Source organism: Nannobrachium achirus, assembly GCF_963921795.1.
Source record: "Nannobrachium achirus genome assembly, chromosome: 5".
Lineage (NCBI taxonomy): Eukaryota > Metazoa > Chordata > Actinopteri > Myctophiformes > Myctophidae > Nannobrachium > Nannobrachium achirus.
This window is the reverse complement of record NC_137814.1, coordinates 44,982,509-45,006,949: the sequence shown is the minus strand read 5'-3', so window position 1 is coordinate 45,006,949 and position 24,441 is coordinate 44,982,509. Positions and strand designations below refer to the sequence as shown.

At 41.8% G+C, this 24,441-nt stretch overlaps 2 protein-coding genes across 2 annotated transcripts; both read left to right on the top strand.

Annotated features, from left to right (window-relative positions):
• Positions 1–2,753: 2,753 nt before the first annotated feature.
• LOC308285752 (nicotinamide riboside kinase 2-like) lies at positions 2,754–5,144 on the top strand (the record flags this gene model as incomplete). The annotated part of the gene is made up of 7 exons (XM_080726603.1): positions 2,754–2,779; positions 2,907–2,997; positions 3,996–4,044; positions 4,288–4,456; positions 4,682–4,753; positions 4,840–4,946; positions 5,059–5,144. 7 exons carry the CDS (start codon positions 2,754–2,756, stop codon positions 5,142–5,144), a joined length of 600 nt encoding a protein of 199 aa, XP_080582729.1.
• Positions 5,145–12,620: 7,476 nt separating this feature from the next.
• On the top strand, positions 12,621–22,522 carry loxl5b (lysyl oxidase-like 5b; the record flags this gene model as incomplete). Its single annotated transcript, XM_080725821.1, has 7 exons — positions 12,621–13,470; positions 13,961–14,069; positions 15,476–15,613; positions 16,887–17,043; positions 17,390–17,485; positions 17,601–17,716; positions 22,414–22,522. 7 exons carry the CDS (start codon positions 12,621–12,623, stop codon positions 22,520–22,522), a joined length of 1,575 nt encoding a protein of 524 aa, XP_080581947.1.
• Positions 22,523–24,441: the final 1,919 nt, after the last annotated feature.

Sequence of the window (24,441 nt, the reverse complement as noted above, 5' to 3'; positions counted from 1 at the left end):
GCAGGGGTCACGTGGTGCAGCATTATGTTTAGATGCCTTTTACGGCTGTCCTATGTGGCATTACTGTAGGTCAATTCTTTTATAGTAGGAGGTGCCTTTAGCTTTGTGTTATCCTTATCATCACATGGTGTCAACAACCACTTTTCCCTTGAGGCGTGAAACATGGCACTGTTCACATGAGACCATACTTCACATGCTATACACTTATCTATTAGGACTCAAAGTTCAACTAATAGACGTGCAGTATAATGTCTTGTTCACAGTGGTGGCACATGCGAAAAAGTGCTTTATTGCACCAAATAAATGACGTTTTGTTCATTTTTCTAGTATCTACTCGTTCGCTCTGCACCTGCCCAACTCGGGTTGGATGTGCATGTCATCTCCCCTTTTTTCTTGTTCACAGTGGTGGACAGTAACAAAGTACATTATTACTTATATCCTGTGCTTAAGTATTTGTATGTGTATATATATATATATATATATATATATATATATATATATATATATATATATATATTTGGAGACATTCACTTCATTACATTTCAAAGACAATTCTTTTGACTTTTGACTTCTAGGAAGGGAAAACGTACATTATGAATGAACAACTTACGCCCTATTTCAGATATATTGAAAATAGACGATTTACAAGCTCACAACATGTCGCTATGCAAGGCGATGTCAGCTTGTAGATCTGCTATTCTCACTTATTATTGATATTTTTTGAAAATCTATGCACTTACATTTCAATGCAAACGCAATAGCAATGCATTGACATAAAATAGAAAATGTACCTACTAATTGGTACTTTTGAATACTTAAAGGGGAAGACCACCCATTTTCAATATTGAACTATGTCATATAACTTAGAGGAGTTGAAATCATGAAATGTACTTCTTAACTTTTGTAGGTGAACTGTTGTATCTGCAGTATGTTGTTTTATAAATGTTGATTTATAAATGGGTGCCAATAATAAAGTAAAGTAAAAATAAAGTACTTTAACTCAAGTACAAATTTCACTTGTAGTGGAGTACTATATTTGACTTAAAGGGGAAGACCACCCATTTTCAATATTGAACTATGTCATTAATATTATATACCTTAGAGTTGTGTGGGAAGAAAGGTCCCCCCCCCTTCCTGTGTTGCCTGAACTGGAGGATTGATTTTGAGGTATCTAAGGTATATTAATGACATAGTTCAATATTGAAAATGGGTGGTCTTCCCCTTTAAGTACTGAGGATGAGTAGCTACTTTGTCTTATGCACAGGACTCAAAGTTCATCAGTAAAATGTCTTGTTCAAATACTATACACAGGAAAGAAACACTAGCTGAACACATCCTGAGAATAACTTTCTAGAGAAGCTCAATATAGATCAATAGATAGCAGCTATACAGATTAGTTACTACACTACGGAAGAGAAAAGAAAAGGTGATTTATAATCACAACACAGAGATACACACTTCCCAGCAAAGCATCTTCAAGATTCTATGATGATATTCAAACACATATTTTACAAGTCATAGTAATGTGTAGCGGAGTAAACAGAGTAAATGTGGACTAGTCACTTGGCCAGGGGCCATGTGTTTCAACTGGTTGCGTAAGACATACAGTAGGCTATGAGTGACGCAGCAGCCCCAACCCCCCCCCCCCCCCCCCCCCCCCAAACACACACACCAGCCAAACTAAATATAGTGATGCTTCCTTTCACACACCCAAAGCTGAAGGTTTCCGCTGAATATAGGATTTGTTCAGCACTGTCATACATAGGGACCGAGCTTTATCATGGGCTTTATCATGTGCAGTCACGTTAATGATTGCACACTCAAAAGCCAAAGGCCCCCTCCACACCCTGTCTGAGACACGTTTTACAACACTGGAAGGCAAGCTCCAATTAAGCTATCAGTCACGTGCTATAGTTCTTCTCTTTGCTACATAATCTTGGAAGCCACACTGTACCTCTTTTTGTAAAATAAAATGATTCCATGCCTATATGAATAATGTGACACCTCCATTTACAAAATTAGTGAAGGGAAATGGTAACTTTTATATAATCGCAGCCTCTACAAAAGATCTAGATATCCTAATCATGTTTTGCACAGGGATATTATATACCGGTATTCCAGTTCCACAGTTCCATGTTCTATTGGGCTGCTGTTCTGTCTTTGACAGGCTCGCTAAACATTCACAGAGAATTAACTTTGTGATTCACAGCTTAGGCCCACAGATTTTTTTATGGTCTTCCACATACTCTGCAACCCGGCTACTTTCTGATGGGGGATTTCCCCTGCCTGTCAGTTAAAACTGCCCCCCTGCATCGCGTGAACAGAGAATGGAGAGCAGGTGGAAAGTTGGATATCCCCTTTCATTCAAAAGTGGAACCACTAAAATCTCCCCTGACTGGTCAGGTCCAGTGTACAGTAGTGCCTTATTGGCTACAGTAAAAGGGAGGGATTGGTAGTGGACAGTAACACCTTATTGGCTACATTAAAAAGGGAGGGATGGGTCTGAGGTGCATGTGGGTTAGTGACACACAAAGTGACGCTGTAGTTAAACCCTATATATACCCCGGTAGAGTGAACTTCTATCAATGAAGTAGTAAAAGAGGGGAACATTCTGGCTGGGGAGAAAGAAAGACAAGACCAGAGTTTCTGAAGAATAATTGAAAAAGAAAAAAACGTTTTAACAACGTTTTCGTGGTTGGGTTCCCTTCTTGTACTTACTGCATTCTACACAAGACCAAAGACCAGAGGTGAAAATGAAGTTCATCATAGGAATTGGCGGGTAAGTCTCAGTGAATCAATTTAACGTTTTCTTTTACTTAGGAGATGCTTTGTCTTTTCATAGTAATTTAAGAAGAAAAGAAAACAACAGTAACTGAGACAGCATTCTTTCTCATTTCTAATTTCAGTGTGACCAACGGAGGAAAGACAACGTTAACGAACAGACTAGTAAAGACATTGCCAAACTGTTGTGTGGTGCATCAGGATGACTTTTTCAAGGTAAGATGCCCAAGAAATCACAGACAAGTTACAAGTAAACCAAAGTAAATGCTAATGCTAGTAGATGCTAAGTTAATGCAGATATAACATTCATGTACTGTTTCTATGATGTATTTATAGGCTGTTATATTAGACTTTTCCTTGAGTACTCTAGCACATTGGTTATTTGCAGATGGCATTTCGTGCTCAAATAGTAAACCAATCTCACCTGCACTTGTCATCTGAGTTGCTTGTAATTCATTTGACTGATTGTCTCCTGGACACCCAATGAAAAGGTTAGCGTCCCCACTAAAAGCCCAACTCTGCACCACCTTCACGTTGCAAGTTGTTCACGTTTTTACTTGGTCAATAACATCAGTTGACATAAACATTTTTGAATGGGGCATTTTGGTCCCAGCACAACACCAAAATTAACATTCAATGTTTCAAATGGCCGCTGATCAAACTTCTTTTGATATTGTGATAAAAGAGTGGCTTTATGTCACCTTTTTCCATATTGCAAATGAACACACACTGTACTCCCATTAATTACAAGAGGGCAGTTGAGGTACATGTGCCTTCTCAGAATAGCATTACAGAGTGCCCTTGCTGCAAATGGCGGCACAGGGGTATCATAGCGGTGCAGGCTAGGGCTGCATCGTAAACCAAAGAAACATATTGAAATCGCAATCGACTACTGCAATTTCAGGCTGCAGTTGTTTTCTTTTACAACTGCAGTTGATGCCACGTTGACATTGCACGTGGCATACTCTACTCCTCCTACTCATGTCACACAAAACCACACAAACACAGACAGTACTCAGATCTCGGTGGCAATTACTCAGATCTCGGTGGCAATATTGAGCAAAAATGAGCCGCGACACGATTTTTGGCAATATTGTGCAGCCCTAGCAGGCCACTTTGGTGGAGACGAGTCCTTGACTTGTCATGTCCAGGTGTGATCAGCTCTGACTGGTTACTAGGTTGCAGCAATGTTTTGTTGGTGACTGTTATTTCAGAAACCCGATCAGATAGAAGTCGGGGAGGACGGCTTTAGACAGTGGGATGGTAAGATGGATTTCGTGCAGGAAAACCATGCAGTAATGTACTTTTTCTTTCCCTGCACATTTCTGAATCGTTCTCTGCTTTTATAAGTCTGCCCTAAAATTTGTAACGTTCTGTCATAAATTCTAATTCTAAGAGTGACAAGAGCCATACGCTAACCGTGACTAATTGAAAGCACATTGGTATGCCACATCGATTTCATGTGTAGTGAAGCATGCTTTTCTCTGTGTGCTTGTTCTGCAACAGTGATCACTGCCTTGGACATGGAAGCTATGGTCAGCACTATAAGAGGCTGGCGAGAGAACCCAGTGAAGTTCGCCCGCTCCCACGGAGTCAGCCTGTCACCTGATGCTGAGGAATCTGACACAGGGATCCATATTCTCATCGTGGAGGGCTTCCTCCTTTACAACTACAAGTGGGTCATTTGCATGCATGCACCGCTCAACCCGTGACATTTTACTTTACATAACATGTACTCCAACATGTCCGGGATACATTACATAGCCACGCGCACTCCAGGGATCAGTAAAGTTGATCTTACAAAGCTTCTTCTGTCAACTAAAGCCTATTCTGTAGGCCTACAACTTCAACCCAATGCCAAAAGCCTTTCACTGAACTGAACATTTCTGTCTCCCTGCAGGCCTCTCCTTGACATATACGACAAGTGCTATTACATTTCCATCCCGTATGAGGAGTGCAAAAAGAGGAGAAGGTAAAGAGCTCTTGACGTGATTCAGAGGTGTTCTATAGCATTGCACTGAAAGCGGTGTTAACGTGATCCATCCTGTCCCTCTACAGTACAAGGACATACACTCTCCCCGATCCACCTGGCTTGTTTGACGGCCACGTCTGGCCCATGTACTTGAGGCACAGGAAGGAGATGGATAATAACTGCAATTGCATAGGTAGGTCATGTCAGCTTCATCCCTGTTCACTTGAGGTATTTAATGACTTGTGCACATTAAACGTTATCTTTAATGGCTGTTGAGTTCACCATTTCTGCACTGTGCTACACAGAGTACCTTGACGGGATGAAAGCAAAGGACGAGATCTACAACCAGGCGTACGAGAGCATTCACAACTCTCTGCTGAACAGCCTATAGGTAAATAGAAAGCATCTATGATTCTGCTATGTTCTCTCTGACAGAGAAGTTATCCTTGATGAATATTAATTCAGCTTCTAATGTATCTTTTCTCTCTCTCTCTCCACAGCAAGAGGTGAATGAAAGGATGCTTGTGTATAGACTTGTAAATAATGCCATTTTGAGTCATGTGTAACAACGGAACCATACTTCTTGCCTATATGTTTTTTTCTTTGATCTGTAAATAGTTAATCATGTAACTTATTAAGAACTGATGGCAGAAGCATTGTATTTTGTATAACACTATGTAACATATTTTTCTAAATGATGAACCCCTGGACGGCTCAGTGCTGACAAGCAGAACGGGTCTCACCACTGACTTTGTTTCTGATAGTGAAATATCCCACACTGGGAGGAATACTTTGTCTGAAACCAACATAACAACAGAAACTTCTTGAATCCACTTCATGTGTCCTGTTATCATTGCTACAGTACAATTGTATACATACACAAACACTGAAATGCCAACTCATGCCAAAATATCCACTTACTGTACTGTACTACTGTACTGTTGCCAACTGTTGACATGATGCACAACCCTCAACAGCCAAATGTTACAGTATTTGAATTGCTTCCAAAGGACAGTTTGAAGAGTTTAATCATAACAACACTGTCATGTTGGGGTAGTGAAGGGAAGAACACAAAGTCAAAGAACAATGGATATTTAAAGAATATGGGCCTGACAACAATATTTTTGATGTGTTTAGAATATGAAGTATAATTATGTTCTGGCATTGGATCAATCAAGGAATGAAATTAGATAGCCTTCAAGACATGCCATCTTTACTTCTCCAAGGGCCCAATGCCCTTTTAAAAGCCAGATAGACAACACTACGCGATGCTGAGGCTCGAGGAGAGGAATGCAGAAACACATTTCACTTTTATTCATATGTCAATGTAAAAAAGAGAGAGAAAACACTAAGTAGTGACAAATATCCAATGAGGATCAAAGGAGGCGCACATCCATTTTCCATTTAAAGTCAGGTGCTGAACTTCAAAATTATATCACAATATTTTGACCAAATACCTTGATACCCACATGGTGATAATATTGAGGGGATGACTATTGGTGCCTTCACAAAGGTTATGAGTAACTATATACTATAAGTGGGTTCCGCTGAGTTCAGTGTATTACATTACTTTACTGACATGCAGCCTTTAGAACCAAGAAAAGACAACAAAGCTACCATATATATCCTGATATACAAGGTCCCAAATCACAGATGATATTGAGTCTCATATGACAATATCGATATAATATTGATACTATATTGCTCAGCCCTACCACAGAGATTCATTCTTTGACAGTTAAGCTTGAAAACGGTTGTCTCTCATCTCATTATGTAGAATGACCAATTAAACCATAAAACTGTCTGGCAAGCAATGATGACTGGAGATATAATGATTTGTCCTCTTGCCATGGTGTCAAAGACAAAGCTTTTTTCCCACAAGCATAATAGTTTCATATCTTTTTCACATTTTATTTTCATATCCATCTCTCAGATCAATATTTATCTTAAGTGATCCCTTAAAGTGATCAATTAAAACTTGACCAGTAAATGCATTCTAACCTCAGATGTCCCTATACCATGCATTATTCTAGGAAAAGCCCCCCTGGCGACACCGATAGTTGGCGTGCTGAGAAGGTAGGGCCAGTGTCTTGTGATACGTTCCTGGGAGTCTTCGCATGCCGCCAGATGGCCTGCCATCGAGGGTGTGTGTTTATAGTGTATATGCCAAGTGCTTTGGGTGTCAGGGGAATATATTTAGTCATAATCTAGACAGGCCCTTACTGATCTCTATACACCCACTCAACACCCCATGGGCTGAGTCCGGGTCATAAGGTCCGAAAGGGGGGTGTGGGAGGACCTTTAGGGTGGCATATGCGCTCCAACGCCACCCGGTGTCATAGCAACCCAGAATATAGCCGGTCTTTCCATATTTGGGCGCAGAGGCCGGGACAGGCCTGATGAGCAGCTGTCACATGCCATGGCATGAACCCTCTGTGCAAGTTATAAGTACCTCAGCTCAGGCATGTGAACAGCTGCCATTATGTCAGCATGTGACTTGAATATCTATGGCCGCATGTTGCGTCTGATGTGGATATCAGTAAAAAGAAATTGCAATACATTAACGCTTTGGGCTTGTTGAAACAAAGAAAATGTATAAAGTTGCTAATGACGCTTGCTATTGGGCATGAGCATTCTTCACACAATGTCATTGGCAGAAACCCCACACAGCTAAATAAATGACACACCCAGGATCGACTTCAGTGCTAATTCATTGTGAAACGATGGGTTTCACACACAGCACCAGAGAGGAAAGAAAGATGCTGTCAAAGCAATAGTTTGGAATATGATGCTTGTGACACTTATGGTCAATAGCCTTTCATTAATCATGCTGTCATGATGTCAATAGACTCATAGAGACAATTAAATTACTATATTACAGTAGCCTATTTAGATTATTGTCATTTACATGTGCATCATTGTCAGATTATGAAGAGCATTGATATTGCTATCATGTAGCAGTTAAAAAAAAATATATTTTCTCAATTCCATTCTATGATTATGACACCTATAGGCCTATGCACCTTGATTTTGGTGATGGTGAAATAACACGGGCCAAAACAATTTTAGACACCTTTTCCCCCTCTGTGTTGACAAAAAAAAACATTTAATAAAAAAGCAAACGTAAATAAACAGTAATTGGGTTAGGCCTGGCTATACAAGAAATGTCAAAACACTCAAAACGCATTCAAAACCATTTCTGAACCACGACGCGCGATTAGATTCCAAGCAAGAAAGCACCCGACAAATTGGGGAAGAAGATTACGCACAACACAGTGAAGGAGGTGTGAAACTTTAAGTGCGGTGGTGAACCAATGCGCAGTGCGCACTGGTTATGACCTTCTTCACACTGTTTCAGCACAGTATCAATCTCACCTGTATTGTCTCCCCATGATCTGTAGTATAGCATCTGGATCTATCATTTAGTTGTATACTCCTCAGAATGGAAGTGTGAGGCCCCGGGGAGAGAGATAACAGGTATATTCCTTGGGGTTTCTTGAAGAAAAACACCCCTTTTAGACCATCATCTTCGTTAAACCTCACAAGAAGCAATTCTGAGCAGCCTTGGAAACCTAGATTTATGGGAATCAGATATATTCAGAAGCGTAAAAGAATTAGTTTCACTGGTCGGCTCGTACCACACGGGGATGTCTTTATCAGGCGTTCCATGAAAACAACCATGATGACAGAACCAGAATGAGATTTTATTTCCAAACACTCTTAATTTACAACAAGATTAGTTCAACTTTTGTGGCAACAGTTGTTGTGATTTGTTTACTTATTTTTTTCACTTCAGACAGTAGACACACAAGTAACTAAAGACTCAGTTTAGCGTAAATACTTACTGGCTAAATTTTGTATGTCCTGCTTGAGAAAAGTCTTGTGCCAAACCTGTGCCGCGGATCCTCTCCTCTTATAAGCCTGGGTGGTGTCTGGGGGTGGGTGTGACCAATGTGGGGTCTGGACTGGACTTTGGACTGCACGGGTCTCTGGTTTCATTCTAAGAATAACCACCAGGTCAGGACGCACCGGCCACGATGGGATTACTGCCCTATTTGGCACTGGCACTGCAGTGGCCAGTGGTGGAAAAAGTATAGGCTACTCCGATTTTTTGTAACTAAAAGTATCAATAGGCCTACTGCATTATAGAAATAGAAAAGTTATGAAAGTGTTGGCTTATATGATATGCTGCAGCTTAAGTGGTTTCCTCCTGACTGCATATGTGTGTAAATAAGCCAAGTGCTTTCTAGGATCTCCTCTTAGTTGACCTTGTTCCAGTGAACTACCGTCATGAAACTGTACCTTTTTCTATGCAAACTTCGAATAAAGTCTTCAATCAATCAATCAATCAATCAATCAATCAATTGGCATCAAAATGTAGCAAGTAGCTAGGGTTGCCACCTTTCAGAAATTGAAATAAGGAACACCTCTTCCGGGCACGCGGTGCGTGCGTTCCGTGCGCGTGGCACAGCCGCCGGCCGGCGAAAAAATGCAGTCCCAAACCCATGAAATGCATAGAATAGTTATAACACACAACATGGTATAACCTATATTGTTTTGCAGTTTGAAGGGGCCAATTGTTTCTAAAATATGAATAAGTTAATTTTGTATTAAATAAAGCAATGTATGAATGATTTGAACCTGGCTCTTGTATTGGGTCACTTGGTGGTCAGTAAAGAGAACGTAGTCAAGAAACCATTAAGTCATATACTTAAAGTTTAAAGTGCTTTATTAGCAACGAAGATTTAACATTTTTTACTTTAGGCTGAATAGGCTTCACTAGCCTAAACCTGAGCATAGCCTATTATATAAAGTGTCTACTGTCTACAATCTACTTGACACTCGAACCAAAATTGTTCTATCTAGATCATAATCTACAAATTGGAAGTGAAAAATAAACTTTAACACAAATTTAAAATGAAAAACAAAAATGACATGTACACGGAACCCCACTATAGGCAGAGCGTAGAGCGCACCACAGCCTCAGCGACTGCGAGTCGCCTCACAGGCGGTCCTTCGTGCCTCTCCCTCCTTTTGCTGTCTTTTCCTGTGTTTTATTTCATTCATTATTGTTAAATTCTGTGTTGAGGTTTGTGTGACAGACCTTTATGGGGCATTTGGTTAAATACGGAACAAACCGCGTTCCGTATTGGTTCAATACGGAACGCATCTTTTAATTGTCCAATACGGAACGATTCCGTATTATACGGAACGGGTGGCAACCCTACAAGTAGCATTCAAAAATGTTTGAAAATAACAGATCTAAAAGCTCACGAAGTGTCCTGAGCTTACAGATCTGCTGTTTTCAAATAGCATAGGCCTATAGGTATAAAATAGAATTAAAGTGGTTAATGTTTTATAATATTATAATAATGTCTCTGCAAAGTAACAAAAGTTCTCAAAGAAATGTAGTGGAGTAAAAGTAGAGTAAATAGCCTACAATAGGCAATAAATAATAGGCCTATTGGATCCAGATGTGTAGACCCTAATGGAGTAGAAGTAAAAGTATTGGAAATAGGCCTACTAAAGTAAAGTACAAATACCTCAAATTTGTACTTAAGTAAATGTAGCCTACTACTTACACCACTGCTATTTGGATTGCTATTTGTCCGACTGCATGAGGAAACGCACACCGCAATTCTAACGCAATGACGAACAACACGAGTCACGAGCACAGAGGGGGATGTATAATTACATGACCCACATAACCTGCCAACGACCTGCCTGCCACATGTCTAACACACAGCTCATATTTGTCTAACATTATAGCCTATGTCTGACTTTATCAAAAAGCTAATGTTTAAGTTGATAAGCTTGCTTACTTACTGACACTTTGTTATTCTACTACGTATTCAAATAACACAAGTGTTATGTTATCCACTCTCTTATCCCTGCATTCATGGCACCCATGGACGTGGCAAAAACAAAACAAACACTGTAACACTGTAAGTGTAAACCATTCATTCATTTGTTAAAATGCACTGAAAGAGAGTTCTGGTGGTTTTGGATTTAATGGGATTTAAGAATTCAGAATCAACTCTGACTTCAACTGTATCATACAAAGCTAGCCTGCAATAGAATACCACTTCATTTGAGGGCAATAACATTTAGGGCACCAATAAAACAGGCAGGAAACACGTGCAGACAATCACAAAAAAAGTGAGTTACAGCTAGTAGCCTACTTGTGATCATATTATTAACCCATCTAAAAATAAAAATATCGCTAATTGTAGGAAGTCTAGGAACAATTAATAAATAAGGACATAGTCAGAGTTTTCCTTAAAGTCCTTGTTCACCATGGCAAGTTGGCAACAGAGGTTAATATAAGCCTTCCAGGTATTATTTGAAACAGACATTTGTGCAAATGCAGCAAAGTTGATGAAATAAGCCTAATTATTTTTGTGATAGGCCTACTACATCCCAACCCCTCAAAGATATACTCTAACATCTCTCTCTATCATAACTTTGTCTAAAAACATTTCTGAGCTGTTTCACAGCCGCTGTGACATTGGCCTTCAAGTCACATTTTATTTTGAACGATTAACTGCAAGCCCTGGCTCCAGGACCAGATATTGTAGTGCACAGAGTAATAGTAAAATGGTGGTTTTGTTCACAGCTGCTTTTTCCCCACATTTTTCAAGGGTTTCACTGCACAACTCTACAAAATAGCCACCCAATATCACAGCTGTTGCCATGCTTGCAGGCCTTGAAGTCAGACTTGATGTTGAAAAGTAAATCCAATAGCATTTTATGACAACCATCCTGTTGTATGGAGTAATATAGCCTAGTACTTTTCTTAATTCTGGATTTAATAATGAGAAAACAATTACATTTTATTAGTAGCCAGCCTATATGTGGATAGTATAGTAGTAGGCTATCCACTGACTGGATAGGCTACAGCACAACTACTGGACAGTTTATCCTATCTCAGTAGGCCGTCTGTACTATGCTGCACTCCAGTGGTAGAATTGTATATGCGCTACCAGTTTTTGATGCCCGATAGGCCTATTAGTATTACTGTAGGCCTATATGCATCTGGATTTGCTTGTTGGTTGCGAGTTTAGTTTTCGCCACACATAAAGTGTGTTTATTTTGAACTTGGATGCAATAATGACTACTGTGATAAATAGTATAGCCTAAACAGGAGAAAACTCAGCACTGTCACCGTTCAGTTTTAATGTGGCAGGCAGGCATATAGGCTATCTATAGGATTAAAATAATAGTCAATTAGGCTACGTTTTGCTGAATTGTTTGAGTTAATCGGTCATATTTTGTTCGAGGCTAAATATAATCAGTGTTACCGTATAGGCTAGTTTAAAATGAACCTGTAGCCTGCAGCAGCTTGATGTTTGAATGTTCAGTTAATGGCCATATTTCAGAATGTTATATAAATAAATAAATATTCGCGTTTTCCCATGGATAACATTTATTTTGGGTTAAGTGTTTAGAAACGAAGGTCAAATGACTCACAAGAAATAACATAATTAGCAATGCAATTAAGATTACCCTGCAGTTGACACGATTGACACCTGTGCGTAAAGTTAGCTCAGTAGGCTGGCCCCTTTAATGTGCACGTGCAATTTAACACGGGGAGGAACGGGAAAGTCCTCTCTTTCTGTGCATGCGTAAGTAAACGGCCCCAATGTGATAAATGACCAGGAGAAGCCAACCCCTCTCTCCTGTCCAGAGTGTCAGCCCTCCTGAGAACTCTGACATGCTCTGCCGCGCACAAACTGGAACCGAGAGCGCACGCTTGCTTTGCACTGCCGCAGTAGTCCATTTCCACAAAGCATCCTCTCTGTGCAACACGTGATAAAAACTGGATAATCTGTGACTTCGGGAGACTTGAAGAAGTTTTTTTGCGGCCATGGCGAAGTGGTCAATGATGCTCTACCTTCTCCAGGGACTGGTCCAGCTCGTCCCCGGGCAGCACGCTCCGCGCTCCGGCCCCTGGCGGCAGAGGATCCAGTGGGAGAACAACGGTCAGGTGTACAGTCTGATGAGCACCGGACAGGAGTACCACGCGCCGACGCGCTCCAGAGGCAGCCAGTCCAGGGTGTACGTGAGCGGCAGGAGAGATGGCGCCAGAGCGCACGGTGGAACGGCGCTTCTAAGAAGAACCGGACAGCCGGAATCTAGGCATTTCCGGACGGAACAGGCAAACAGCGGCGTGGACCAGGGATTTTTACCGCTTGGACACAGTGGCAGACAGTATGTACCTGCCAGGCAGCCACCCGAGGTCCCTTACCGACAGGCGGCTGCTGGTTACCCTGGCGCACGGCGCCACGTCCCAGAATATACCCACGGAATCAACGCCTCCGCGCCGGGGGTTTTGACTGATATCACGAGGAGAGGAGGCGTTTTAACTCAGGATGCTGCTGCACAGTACAGAGGCATTGAGCCCGCAGGCGCGGAGCACCATCCGTTGCCAGAGGCACTGTCGCTCTCCAGGCAACCCGCGCGCACGGAGCAGCATCCAAACCCGGAGTACCATGATGCTGCTGCTCCAGCTCCCTTCCCTGTGCACGGCGAGGATGCGTCAAACGACGCGGCCGTTATTAACGGCGAGGACATGGCTAACGACGACCCCCGGAACCCGTTGAAAAACCATGGGAATTCTGTTCAGTACAACATGTATCCCTCCTCCCGAGGGAGACCGGCAGCTCGCACCCGCCGTCCACCTGGCACTGGGTATGGAACAAGATATTTCCAGAACGGTGAGAACTTTACCTTTATCCACTTGGAATGTGTTGGAACAGTTAGGAGATGGCAATAATAGATGGTGTCAGACGAACCTGATTGTTCTGTGCCTGGATGTCTCAACTGGAAAAACAGCCTGGGAGTCTAGTTCTCTGTTACAAAAAACAGACAGACCAGCATTAAGTTTAATCCAGCGTCTGCAACGCTGACGTTTTAACTCAACAAGCTTTCAAAGATATTCAAAAGCCAAGCATTTATTGGGAACGCTGAGAGGAAGAAATAGGGCTTATTTTGGGATGAGAATGCCAGAATGTCAGTTCAAGAATGTAAAAGATGTCAATTTTTGCCAACAGACACAAACACTGGTCTAGTTACAGCCGCTCCTTCACACAGGATTATTTGTTCTAATGTGGTGCATTATTTGGAGTGTGTCTGACCATAACAACTCTGACTTTTGACCAACAGTAGACATCAAAGACGGTCTCTTTTCCTCTTCTTTTCCTCTAGGATTGCCAGACCTTGTCCCTGACCCTTACGCCATCCAAGCAGGTGCTTACATCCAGCGGATGCAGATGTATGCGCTCCGCTGTGCTGCGGAGGAGAACTGTCTATCCAGGTAAAATAAGTCACTCAGCCGACGGTGGTCAGCCAATAGCAGTGGGGGTCCCGTGCGTTGTGTGGGTGTCATCTGCCGGGTGTGTGTATATTTTCTTTGTGGAAATTGTCGGCCCATGCGGAACATCCGCCCAGATGGAAGCATCTGGAACTGATCAACATGTAAAGGATGTTGTTGAGATGACCCTCACTCACGTCATAGGTGCTTCTGATGGATGTTAAGGGTAGCACAAGTAATCTTACTGCACCGCTTGACAATCAGTTCCATAAATAAAATGCCTGGGTTTCCGAGGCTAGTTCCATGTTAATCCTATTTTCATGTCCGCCAAAGCAGCAAGTCATAGAGAAAATAAATTAGGGACGCAATAACAGGATCAAACATTTTCATCATTGTCATAATATTATCAAAACGTCCTTAAGAAAATACAAAAATACTGAGTTGACATGAGGGCAACAGGGCGATCATTTGTCACAGTTCCACAATATTCCTTCCATGCTAGAAAAAAACACATCAATAATATTCCCCTATCATGGCCTTTCCTCTCTTTAATAATGCTAATGGGGAGGGGGGGGGGGGGCGCACAGGGATGTGCACAGTATCTGAGGGAGTCTCAGAAGTAATGTTGGAATGCCCGTTGGGCAGATCTTTATGCCCATATATGGTGTTCCATGTTGGAGTGCCCGTTGGGGCAGATCTTTATGCCCATACATGGTGGTCCGTGTCCAGGCCAGTCTGTGATGTCAGTACTATGACGTCAGAGTATGATGTCAGAGTTCTGTAGACAGACGGCGGACACACATTCGCTAAATGAAGAAATAGTCAGCTATTTTCGCCATGTGACATAATCATATGACAATGTTTGAAATAGGGTTTTAAGTGGTTTACACACAATCACCTCATCAATTTTAATCGTAACGCCTTAGAAAGCTCAATAAAAGATTTGAAACTCTTTAGCCAAATGGCTTCACACAAAAATGCTGAAGCTTTATTCATCATTTATTAATTTATAATATTGTATGGTGCTGAAATTAACCCATCCATTCAAGCTAACAACATTGTCCCTATAGCGTTCAGCTTGAAGCTGAATTGGACTCTACTCTGTAGAGACATGTAGACATTTATATATTTTGATTGGGTCAGGATGACTTTTGATTGTGTTAGGATAAAGTCTGATCTAGTGACTGTTTGATCATAATAATCACATTATGGAACCGTGACAATCCAGCATGATGTTCCGCCAAAACATAAACGCGCCGGATTAGGGTTTTCCCAAAAGTGTTTTAGCACAATGGAACAAAATCTCTGTGCTCAAAGTGTTGCTTTAGAGAAACCCAGGCCGAGGAGTTAAGCCAACAGCAACTTTCCAACACATCTTCTGCCCGTTTCCCCCTGTGATCCCCTCCAAGGTCTGCATACAGACCCAGTGTACGAGACATCGACTACAGAGTCCTCCTGCGGTTCCCGCAGAAAGTAAAGAACCAAGGCACGACAGACTTCCTCCCCCTCAAGCCTAGACATCAGTGGGAATGGCACAGCTGTCACCAGTGAGTATGCATCCTATGTGACAAAGAACTGTATTGAGATCTCATCATGAAACAATGAATAAAGAAGAAGAAAAAAAGATTGCTATGATTTAACACTCAAATACCTGGAACGTGCCCGGGTCGCGTTAGATTTGAACCACTTTAACCACTATTTTATGTCTTAACCATTGAAAAATAGCAGATATACAAGCTCACAGCGCGGCACGAGTGCCGCGCTGCGAGCTTGTAGATCTGCTATTTTTGAAAAAACTTGAAAATGTGTGCAAGTCTTTGAATATCTTTGACCCGATCTTTGACCCGACTTCTAAATCCTTCCTCTAAATCAGTGGTTCTCAAACTTTTTCATGTCAAGGACCCCCAAAATGACAGGTATTTGGCCACGGACCCCCATCTCAAAATATGTTGTTCCAGGGCCCCCCAGAAGCAAATATTTGAGTTACAAATGTTCGCTTTTAAATAGATATATTCAAAGACTTGCAAAGAAAAATCATGATTATTCAAAAATAGCAGATCTACAAGCTCGCAGCGCGGCACTCGGTGCCGCGCTGTGAGCTTGTATATCTGCTATTTTTCAATGGTTAAAGCAGTCAATAATCCTAGGCCTAAATAGGTTAACAAACCTCTCATCTCTGGTAATGATGCCATAACAAGTCACAGCCCTGAAAAGTAATTCCTTGCTAAGATCCTGGCAAGGATACAAGGACATTCTTGGCCCCCGAAACCATGCCACAAGAAAGAATTGATTCTGTTCTATCACTTGTATTTGGATGTTTGCCAACAACAAACCATCATGCCAGAAATCCTCATCCTTTCACCCAACCCCCCACCAGGCACGTGCACACATAGACATCAAAGGGGGCTTGAGCCCCTGCCCCTTTATCCGTCTGTAAAAAGTGCCCTCTCTAGACCATCTATGCGGTTTTTACTATGGTGAAAGAAACGCAAATGCCCTCTTTCCATGCCATACCTGAAGGCAGCATTCAAGAGAACTGCCTTGTCCAAACTCTCCTGAACTTGAATGCAGCATCTTATGTCGAAAGAATAACCCTAACCCTATCTGTGTAGAAATCCATGCCGTTAGGTTACTTGATTATGCTTAGTGCTTATTAAGTTCAGTGTGGTATCAAGCACAGAAAATAGCCGACCTCCAAGCTCACAAACGCGTCGCTCTTGGAGGTCTGCTATTTTCGATGTTTTCACCAAAAGGCCCTTTTAGAAATGTCAGCCCCTGCCTCTCTAACATTCTCTGCTCGTCCCTATCACCCACACTCAGGCATTACCACAGCATGGACGCCTTCAGTAACTATGACCTCCTGGATGTTGCTACGGGTCGTAAGGTAGCAGAGGGGCACAAAGCCAGCTTCTGCCTTGAGGACACGGGCTGTGATCCTGGTTTCAGGCGACGCTATGCCTGCACAGCACATACACAGGTAAATTACTATGATGATAACATGATGTAAACATCTTTAAGCTGACCCAGCAAGGGCATTTTAGGCGACAATGCAAGTCGTTGTGCAACGCTGTAGGAAATAAACTAACATTTTGCAGCTTACCAGCATGACAGTGCTGGTAAGCTGCAAAAAAACGTAACAGCTCCCAGACGACGGTTGTAACAAATAATCATATGTCTCTGTCTGGAGTGTTCATTCATGGTGAGAAGTTCTAAGGCAAAAGCCAGACAGGAAATGTTTGGAAAAATGTAATTAAAAATGTCATTAACATAATTCATTCAGTTTCCACGATAAAACATACTATGTGTTTTGCGTTTCATTGCAGGGGTTAAGCCCAGGATGCCACGACACCTATGCTGCTAACATTGACTGTCAGTGGATCGATATCACTGATGTACCTGCAGGAAATTACATCTTAAAGGTATTTGTCGTATTTATTATTAAAATTGATGTTTATTTTAGCCAATTTAACATGGAACACTGTTTTATTAAACTGTCTGCACTGTCTAATCAGGTTATTTTGATGTCTATTTTAGGTTACTGTCAATCCCAATTCCCACGTCCAAGAGTCAGACTTCTCCAACAATGTAGTACGGTGTGACGTAATGTACACAGGAAGCTATGTTCAGACGCGCAACTGCCGAATAACAAGGTACAATCATTTCTGGTGTTGTCTTTGAGTATCTTAAATGCTTTACTAATGAAGTGTTGTTGTCTTTGTTGTTGTAGTTGTTATTAGTAGTACAAGTAGATATTGATATTCAGAGAAACCTTTATAGTACATGCTGCTCTTTTTTCATCACTGTCTTTCTGCTTACAGGGGCTGAACCCTTCAATAGAATTTCCTGTCATTTCCAGAGGTACTTTTCACAAAGCAGCTCTTCAAGTGTATACAGTGAGAGTCTTACAGATTGGAGTCACTTAACCTATCTTACAACCTATTTGAAATTTTGTGCCACAAAACGCTATTGGGACACATGCATTGCTCTGAATATATATGTAAATTCTGTTAATATATTAAATTGTTTAATTCTACCTAGAGGCACACGTCAGATAGTGATACAATTTACTTTTACTGACATGCCGTGATCCATTGCAGAGGGATGGTTTTGTACTATGACCTTGGCAACTGAATGAAGTACTGAATTGCTTTTTAGGTGTTGATGTTACAGACACGTCATTCGTTTTTGCTAATTTGGTAATTTTAGTCCATTTAAAATGTTGATGTTTTACCTTGATGCTACCTGCATCTGCTGGCAAATGTATCATCAAATGACAAATGTCTGAACAACAATGTCTTCCACTGACTCTGCAACTGTATCGGTGCTTGTTATGTTCTCAAAATTCTTGTAGTGTGTGTGTGTGTGTGTGTGTGTGTGTGTGTGTGTGTGTGTGTGTGTGTGCGCGCTGCCGCTGTGTGTGCGTGTGCCTGTGCGTGTGTTTGTGAGTGTGTGTGTGTGTGTGTGTGTGCGTGTGCGTGTGCGTGCGTGTATGTGCGTGTGTGTGTGTGTGTGTGTGTTTTAATCCTGGAATGAATACAAAATGTGGATCTAAAACAGTCATGTAAAATTGTTTATAATGCTAAAGCCTTGACGAAATAAAAGGAAATTTAACAACACAATCACTAATGGTCTCTGCATTTTTATTGAGAAAGGACCAGCACAGATCCTCTCAATTGCTTTCAGGCCCCAACTTCAGGCTGGAACAGAAAGGCCATTTAAAACTCTGAACGGGCATTTCTCTTTCCCCAACCTTTTGAATGGGTGCATTTCTCTAAGTGCATGTCGTCTCTGTCGGGTGGAAACCTCATATGTCCAAAACTGTAACTTTTCAGGATTCAAATCCAAAATAGCGGATCTACATTGCAAGCTCATAACACGTCAAGCTTGTAGATTTGCTATTGTGGTTACTTTTGTGTGACGCTGTAGAATGATCAAGTAGGGCATTCATTTACGAAAGAAAAAAACACAAAAAGTTAAAATATGTAGATAAGAGGTTTCTGCCTGACAGCTACGACGTATAGATTGTGCACTGTGCCTCATGTCAGCTCCTGGCCTTGGAGGCAAACAGGCCTTTGAGGCAGACGGCTAGTGTCATGTTTGCTGACAGGCCTCTGTGAAGACACAGCCTGACAGATCTTATGCTGTCATGTCACATCTACTAAAACAGCCAGTGCAGGAATGAATGGGGCACTTTTCTGCCTCTGCGTTGTAAAATGTATAGTGGAGGTAAATGCAGCGTGGCTCCATCGCTAGTAAAACCAGTAAAAGACTAATAACTTCCTGTCCCAGATTTCATTGCATCACTGGTTCATTAGTAACCACTGGGGATTGTCTTTCACCATTTTCAGGTGGAATCGATTGGTGTTTGCATTTGTCTTTTTTTGGGGTGAAAGAGTGACTTGAAACATATCTAAGCTGTGTACAATACAATGTATGCAGTATGCACCCCCCAAAAAAGGATGGGACAGAATTACCAGTTGGTCTATGTTGTAAAAAGAATGAATTGAAAAACCGAGCCAAGCAGGAGAGAATGTATGCACTGTTAGGACATTGGGCGTAGAAGAATAGCCTGGCTTGGCCAGACTATACACTAATGCAGCTAACTAACTGCAGTATACGTATATCACCACCTTGTTTTAACATGGGTGGATTGTCTGGCTGTGCTAGGCTAATACAAGAGGCCCCCAGAGAAAGTGAACTGGGAAGATTAAGAGTAATCAAAATGGTTTACCCTGGACCCTTTCAATGTACTTCCATGCCAGAATAGATTGTCGATGTTATTTAAAGTGTCTGTAATATCACATCACATAAATAGGCCTACACGCAAGTAAACGAGCGCACGCACGCACGCACGCACGCACGCACGCACGCACACACACACACACACACACCTTTAGTCAACGCCATTCCAGTCAGTCTAGGAATGTCAGCCCCAATATTTGCAGATGGGGGGACAATCTCAGCAAAGAGCTGCTGTGCTGACTGTAGGACCCCCTATAGACAAGGGTGTAGTCAAGAACCACTTCACTCAACCTGGGCCAATTAATTAAATGAGGGAGAAAATCAAACATTTACCTTTAATCTGCTCTGACAAGCCAATTACAGAAGACTGAAAGCCCTTCTAACCGGACTGTTCCTTTTCAGACTGGCATGTCATTTCAAACATGTCATGCTGGAGAGAAGAGGATGAGTGTTTGCTCAGCTGTGTGGGCATGCACTGCAGACATCTGGACAGCACAGCGTGCTACTACACTCTCTGGTACCATTCTTTGGGCCAATGCCTCATCTAAAACCTCTTTCCCTCAAAGAGTCATGCCTCTGTCCACATACACTACAAGCAGGTATGATTATGGTGAGGAATTCAGACAGGGAGGTTAAGCTGTTGTTAATGACGCCTCAGTGTTCTGCCAAGCTTCCTGTGGCCAACCTCACCCTAATAACACTGAAAATACTGTAGCAAACCGACGGATGCATCTGCATATACAGTAGGGGTGTCGCACCAGATTCTGGGCCCTGGGTGCTTTAACTATGGGGCTGTTAAGTCTGACATCATTTTGTAGGCAGAGGAGAACTTTTGCCCCCAAAAAAAAGTGAATCTTTTTACTATTTTTACTATTTACAAATTTTTCCTCTCTTTGTTGTTGAAAGGAAAGTGGTAGAATTATACTTTAGTCGTTATTTTTGTCTCGGATCTGTTGAAATAGCGAGGGACAGATATTGATAATATATCTGCTTGTTGGTCTGACTACAAAATGATGTCACGGCTTAAAAGCCCCGATATACAAGCTCAGAGCTTGTATAAAAATGTTCGCAAAAAAAAAAAAAACATATATTCAAAGATTTGCACACATTTTCACGACTTTTCAAAAATAGCAGATCTACAAGATCGCTCTGTGAGCTTGTATATCTGCTATTTTTCAATAGATAAAGTATAAAATAATTAAGACCCCTCCACCTTGGGCCCTAGGTAACTCAGTCCCACTTCCCCCCCCCCCCCCCCCCCCCCCCCCCTTGTGTCCCCCCTGCTAATAACACTGAAAATACTTTGGCAAACTGAGTTTTTTCCGGATGCATCTGCATAATACAGTAGGTGGGCAGTGTTTGGATTGGGCGCACGTGAGACGGTGGGATGCATCGGAAGCAACGTGCCAGGGGGACCGTCTTGACAGGTTGGTTTTAAGCACAGAGCAGAGAAATTCCTCAGCAGTTCGGTCATCTCATTGAGTCAAAAAATAGTGCTTACTTCAGCCATATATACACAGCGAGATCATACCGTATAGGCAGGCCTGACGCTCTGCAGGCAACTGTAGAGGCCCCATTTGCTCACATGGTTCACTTAACTGGTAGACATCTCCACCAACATGCAATGCAAACACAAGCAGTCCCAAGTTGGAGACTACAGACTACTACATCATGCAAGGGGGCTGATGAGGAATCTGCTTCCCTTTCAAGCTGGGAGGTATTGTGACTTGGGTGGTATGAGAAGTGACAGGGATAAATGCACACTGCTGTGTGAACGTTGCTTCACAATGCTTTCAATCTTTTTTGCTATTCATCTCCGACTTCAAACAAAATATTCATTGACGTTTTTTGAGACTTTCATCTGTCAAACAAATTACGCAGAATCTCATTTCATTGCATCAAACGCCAAGCCACACAGAAATTTCTATGTTTTTGTTTTGTTTTGTTTGAGGGCCTCGGAAATGTCTTTTTGATTTCTTGCCTTGAAAATGAATTGCAACAGATCAAAAACTGAATAATACTTCTAGGTTCAACCCACATAATGCAAGTCAGCTCATTTACCTTCATCTCCAATGTGTTTGATGGTTGTTAACAAAGTCAACAAAGTGTATCACATTGTAATGATGAATAATAATGTCGTACATACAATAATGTAGGCATATAGTTGTCTGTAGATGAATCTACTAAACAAAACCATTAGACAAGGTCAAACACTCCTTTATTCCACCTTCAAGAGCATCACCATGATGACTGAAGAATCTTTCAAGCAAGCTATAGACCGTTATGTAAAATAATATGTATACATGTATTTAAGTACTTAAACCCTGTTGTCAAAAGTTGTTAGACAGTAAACTAAACTTGCTTGTCCTTCAAACACCTCAGAGAAATCCAACAAATAGTCTACTCATTTATAAATGTAACTGTAATCAGATTACTGTTGGGAATTGTGCTTGTAACTTTAATAGATTACAGTTGGCCATACGTTTTTAACCTACTCTAATTCACTTGGCAATCCATCACCCAACCCTGCTGGTACGGTTCCACGGTTGACCCCGTCTTTTATGAGGCCCCAGGGTGTACCTATTAGCACCCAACTGTTGCTCAGGTCCAGGCCCTGCCCATTCAGACAAAGACTCCAGCTGTGTCAGCCGGGCCCCCTCCTCAACCTGGCCACTGGCCAGACCAGACCAGGACAGGACCGGATAACCTGCTAGAACAAGCTGTAGGCTGGCTTACTCACTTGTGGGTATTATTAAGCACAAATGCACTTCCTAGAATCCTAGTCATGTATTATGTTTGGGCCGGCGAAGTGGATAAATGCAAGCTGTCTGTGCCGAGGGCAAAACCACATACATACATTGTGACAATGAGCAACATGGTTGTACGACAATGTTGTCGTGCTCAACGAAAATAACACAATTTCAAGTGAACAAACTTTGAAATTTGCAACATGGTCATACGTCCAAGTATAAATTGGGCTTCTTGCGTGTTGTTCTTGGTCTGAGACTCCGACATACCAGAGTCATTCCTCTGTTTACAAAAAGAGACACAGCAGCCAGGATCCCAGCGAGTGTGCATTCTGTCTGACAGGATGAATAGACAGTGTATGTGGAGAGGCAGACAGCCTTGGACAGCAGGTCACCGGCGTGCTAAAAGCCCCCCCCCAGAGACGGTACGCGCCTCAGACATTATCCGACAGCCAGGGGCAGTGGACTCTCAAGTGACTACTATACTTTGATGATGGACGGTTATTTTTCAAGCTGCGCCTTGGCCTTTTTGCTCAGCAGTCTGCAAAATCCTTATCAAAACAGATGTTGGGATTAAGAGATAAAAATTACATGAGGAGAATAGGGGTATTGGGGGGGTTCTTTTCAATATATCTCTTTTATCTTGCTGCCAAAACAGGCCTCTCCTATGAATAGCAAGTGAGACAACGTTGCATCTGGAATATGTAAGTTATTCCAACATAGTTTGAGACTGAGTCATGAGAAAATATTACGTACGTTCTTCTACTTATGCAACACTTACCTCAGCAGAACATAATTGAATTGGCACATATTTATTTATTCCAGAACAGTTATTAATTACACTGCTAATGAATTACTAAGAAGTATGCTTTTTATTATAGTAAAAGTAGCAATACCACAATGTAGCACCACTTTAAGTAAAAGTCCTGTATTCAAACTTTTCCTTGAGTAAAAGTACAAAAGTATTGGCAGTAAACTGTACGTAAAGTACCAAAAGTAGCCTAGATATTCGAAAATGTGTGAAATTCAAAAATAGCCTAAGTATAGAATAGAGGTTTTGTATTAATAACGAACATTTGCAAAGTAACTGATAAAAAACGTACTAGAAGTACGTTTTCAAATAACTGTAGTGTAGAGTAAAAAGTTCAAATTTGCCAATAAGCATAAAGTATCAAGAAACAGAAACACTCAAGTAAAGTGAAAGTCCTTTGAAACTGTACTCAAGTACAGTACTTGAGTTACTTCCAAGTAACCACTGTCAATCCCATGCATTTGTGGTCCAAAATAATATGTTCCCTTTCCATGTGTGTGGTCTGGACAAGAAACAATAGCTGTCAGCATATTATGACCATGAACCCCTTATTGCTAATAGTCATAACTCATAAGCTCACCTCTCCCATAACTGCAATATTACTTCCATGTTTGGGCCACAGAGGCACAGACACAGATAGTGAGAGAGGAAGCGGCCAGATGCCACTGGAGTCAGACCGGGGGTGAGCGAGAGCAAGAGAGAGAGAGAGAGAGAGAGAGAGAGAGAGAGAGAGAGAGAGAGAGAGAGAGAGAGAGAGAGAAGATGGGGTGAGTGGGGGTGGAAGAGAGAGAAGGCTAAAGACAAGGAGGGTGAAGGAGTCAGGATGAGAGAGAGAAATGGGATGAAAGGGAGAGAGGCAAAGAAGACGTTTGGGAGAAGAGTGAGAGAGGCAGTCGGAGAGGGAGAAGCAGAGAGAAGGCAAAGAAGGAAAAAGGGAAATGGATAGAGACAGACATTTTTTAGGCTGGGTGTTCTACAGTATAGTAACTTGCAGGGGGAAAGAGAGGTAGAAGAATAGCAAGAGAAGAGAGACAGAGAGAGAGAGAGAGAGAGAGAGAGGGGGGGGGGGGTGCTT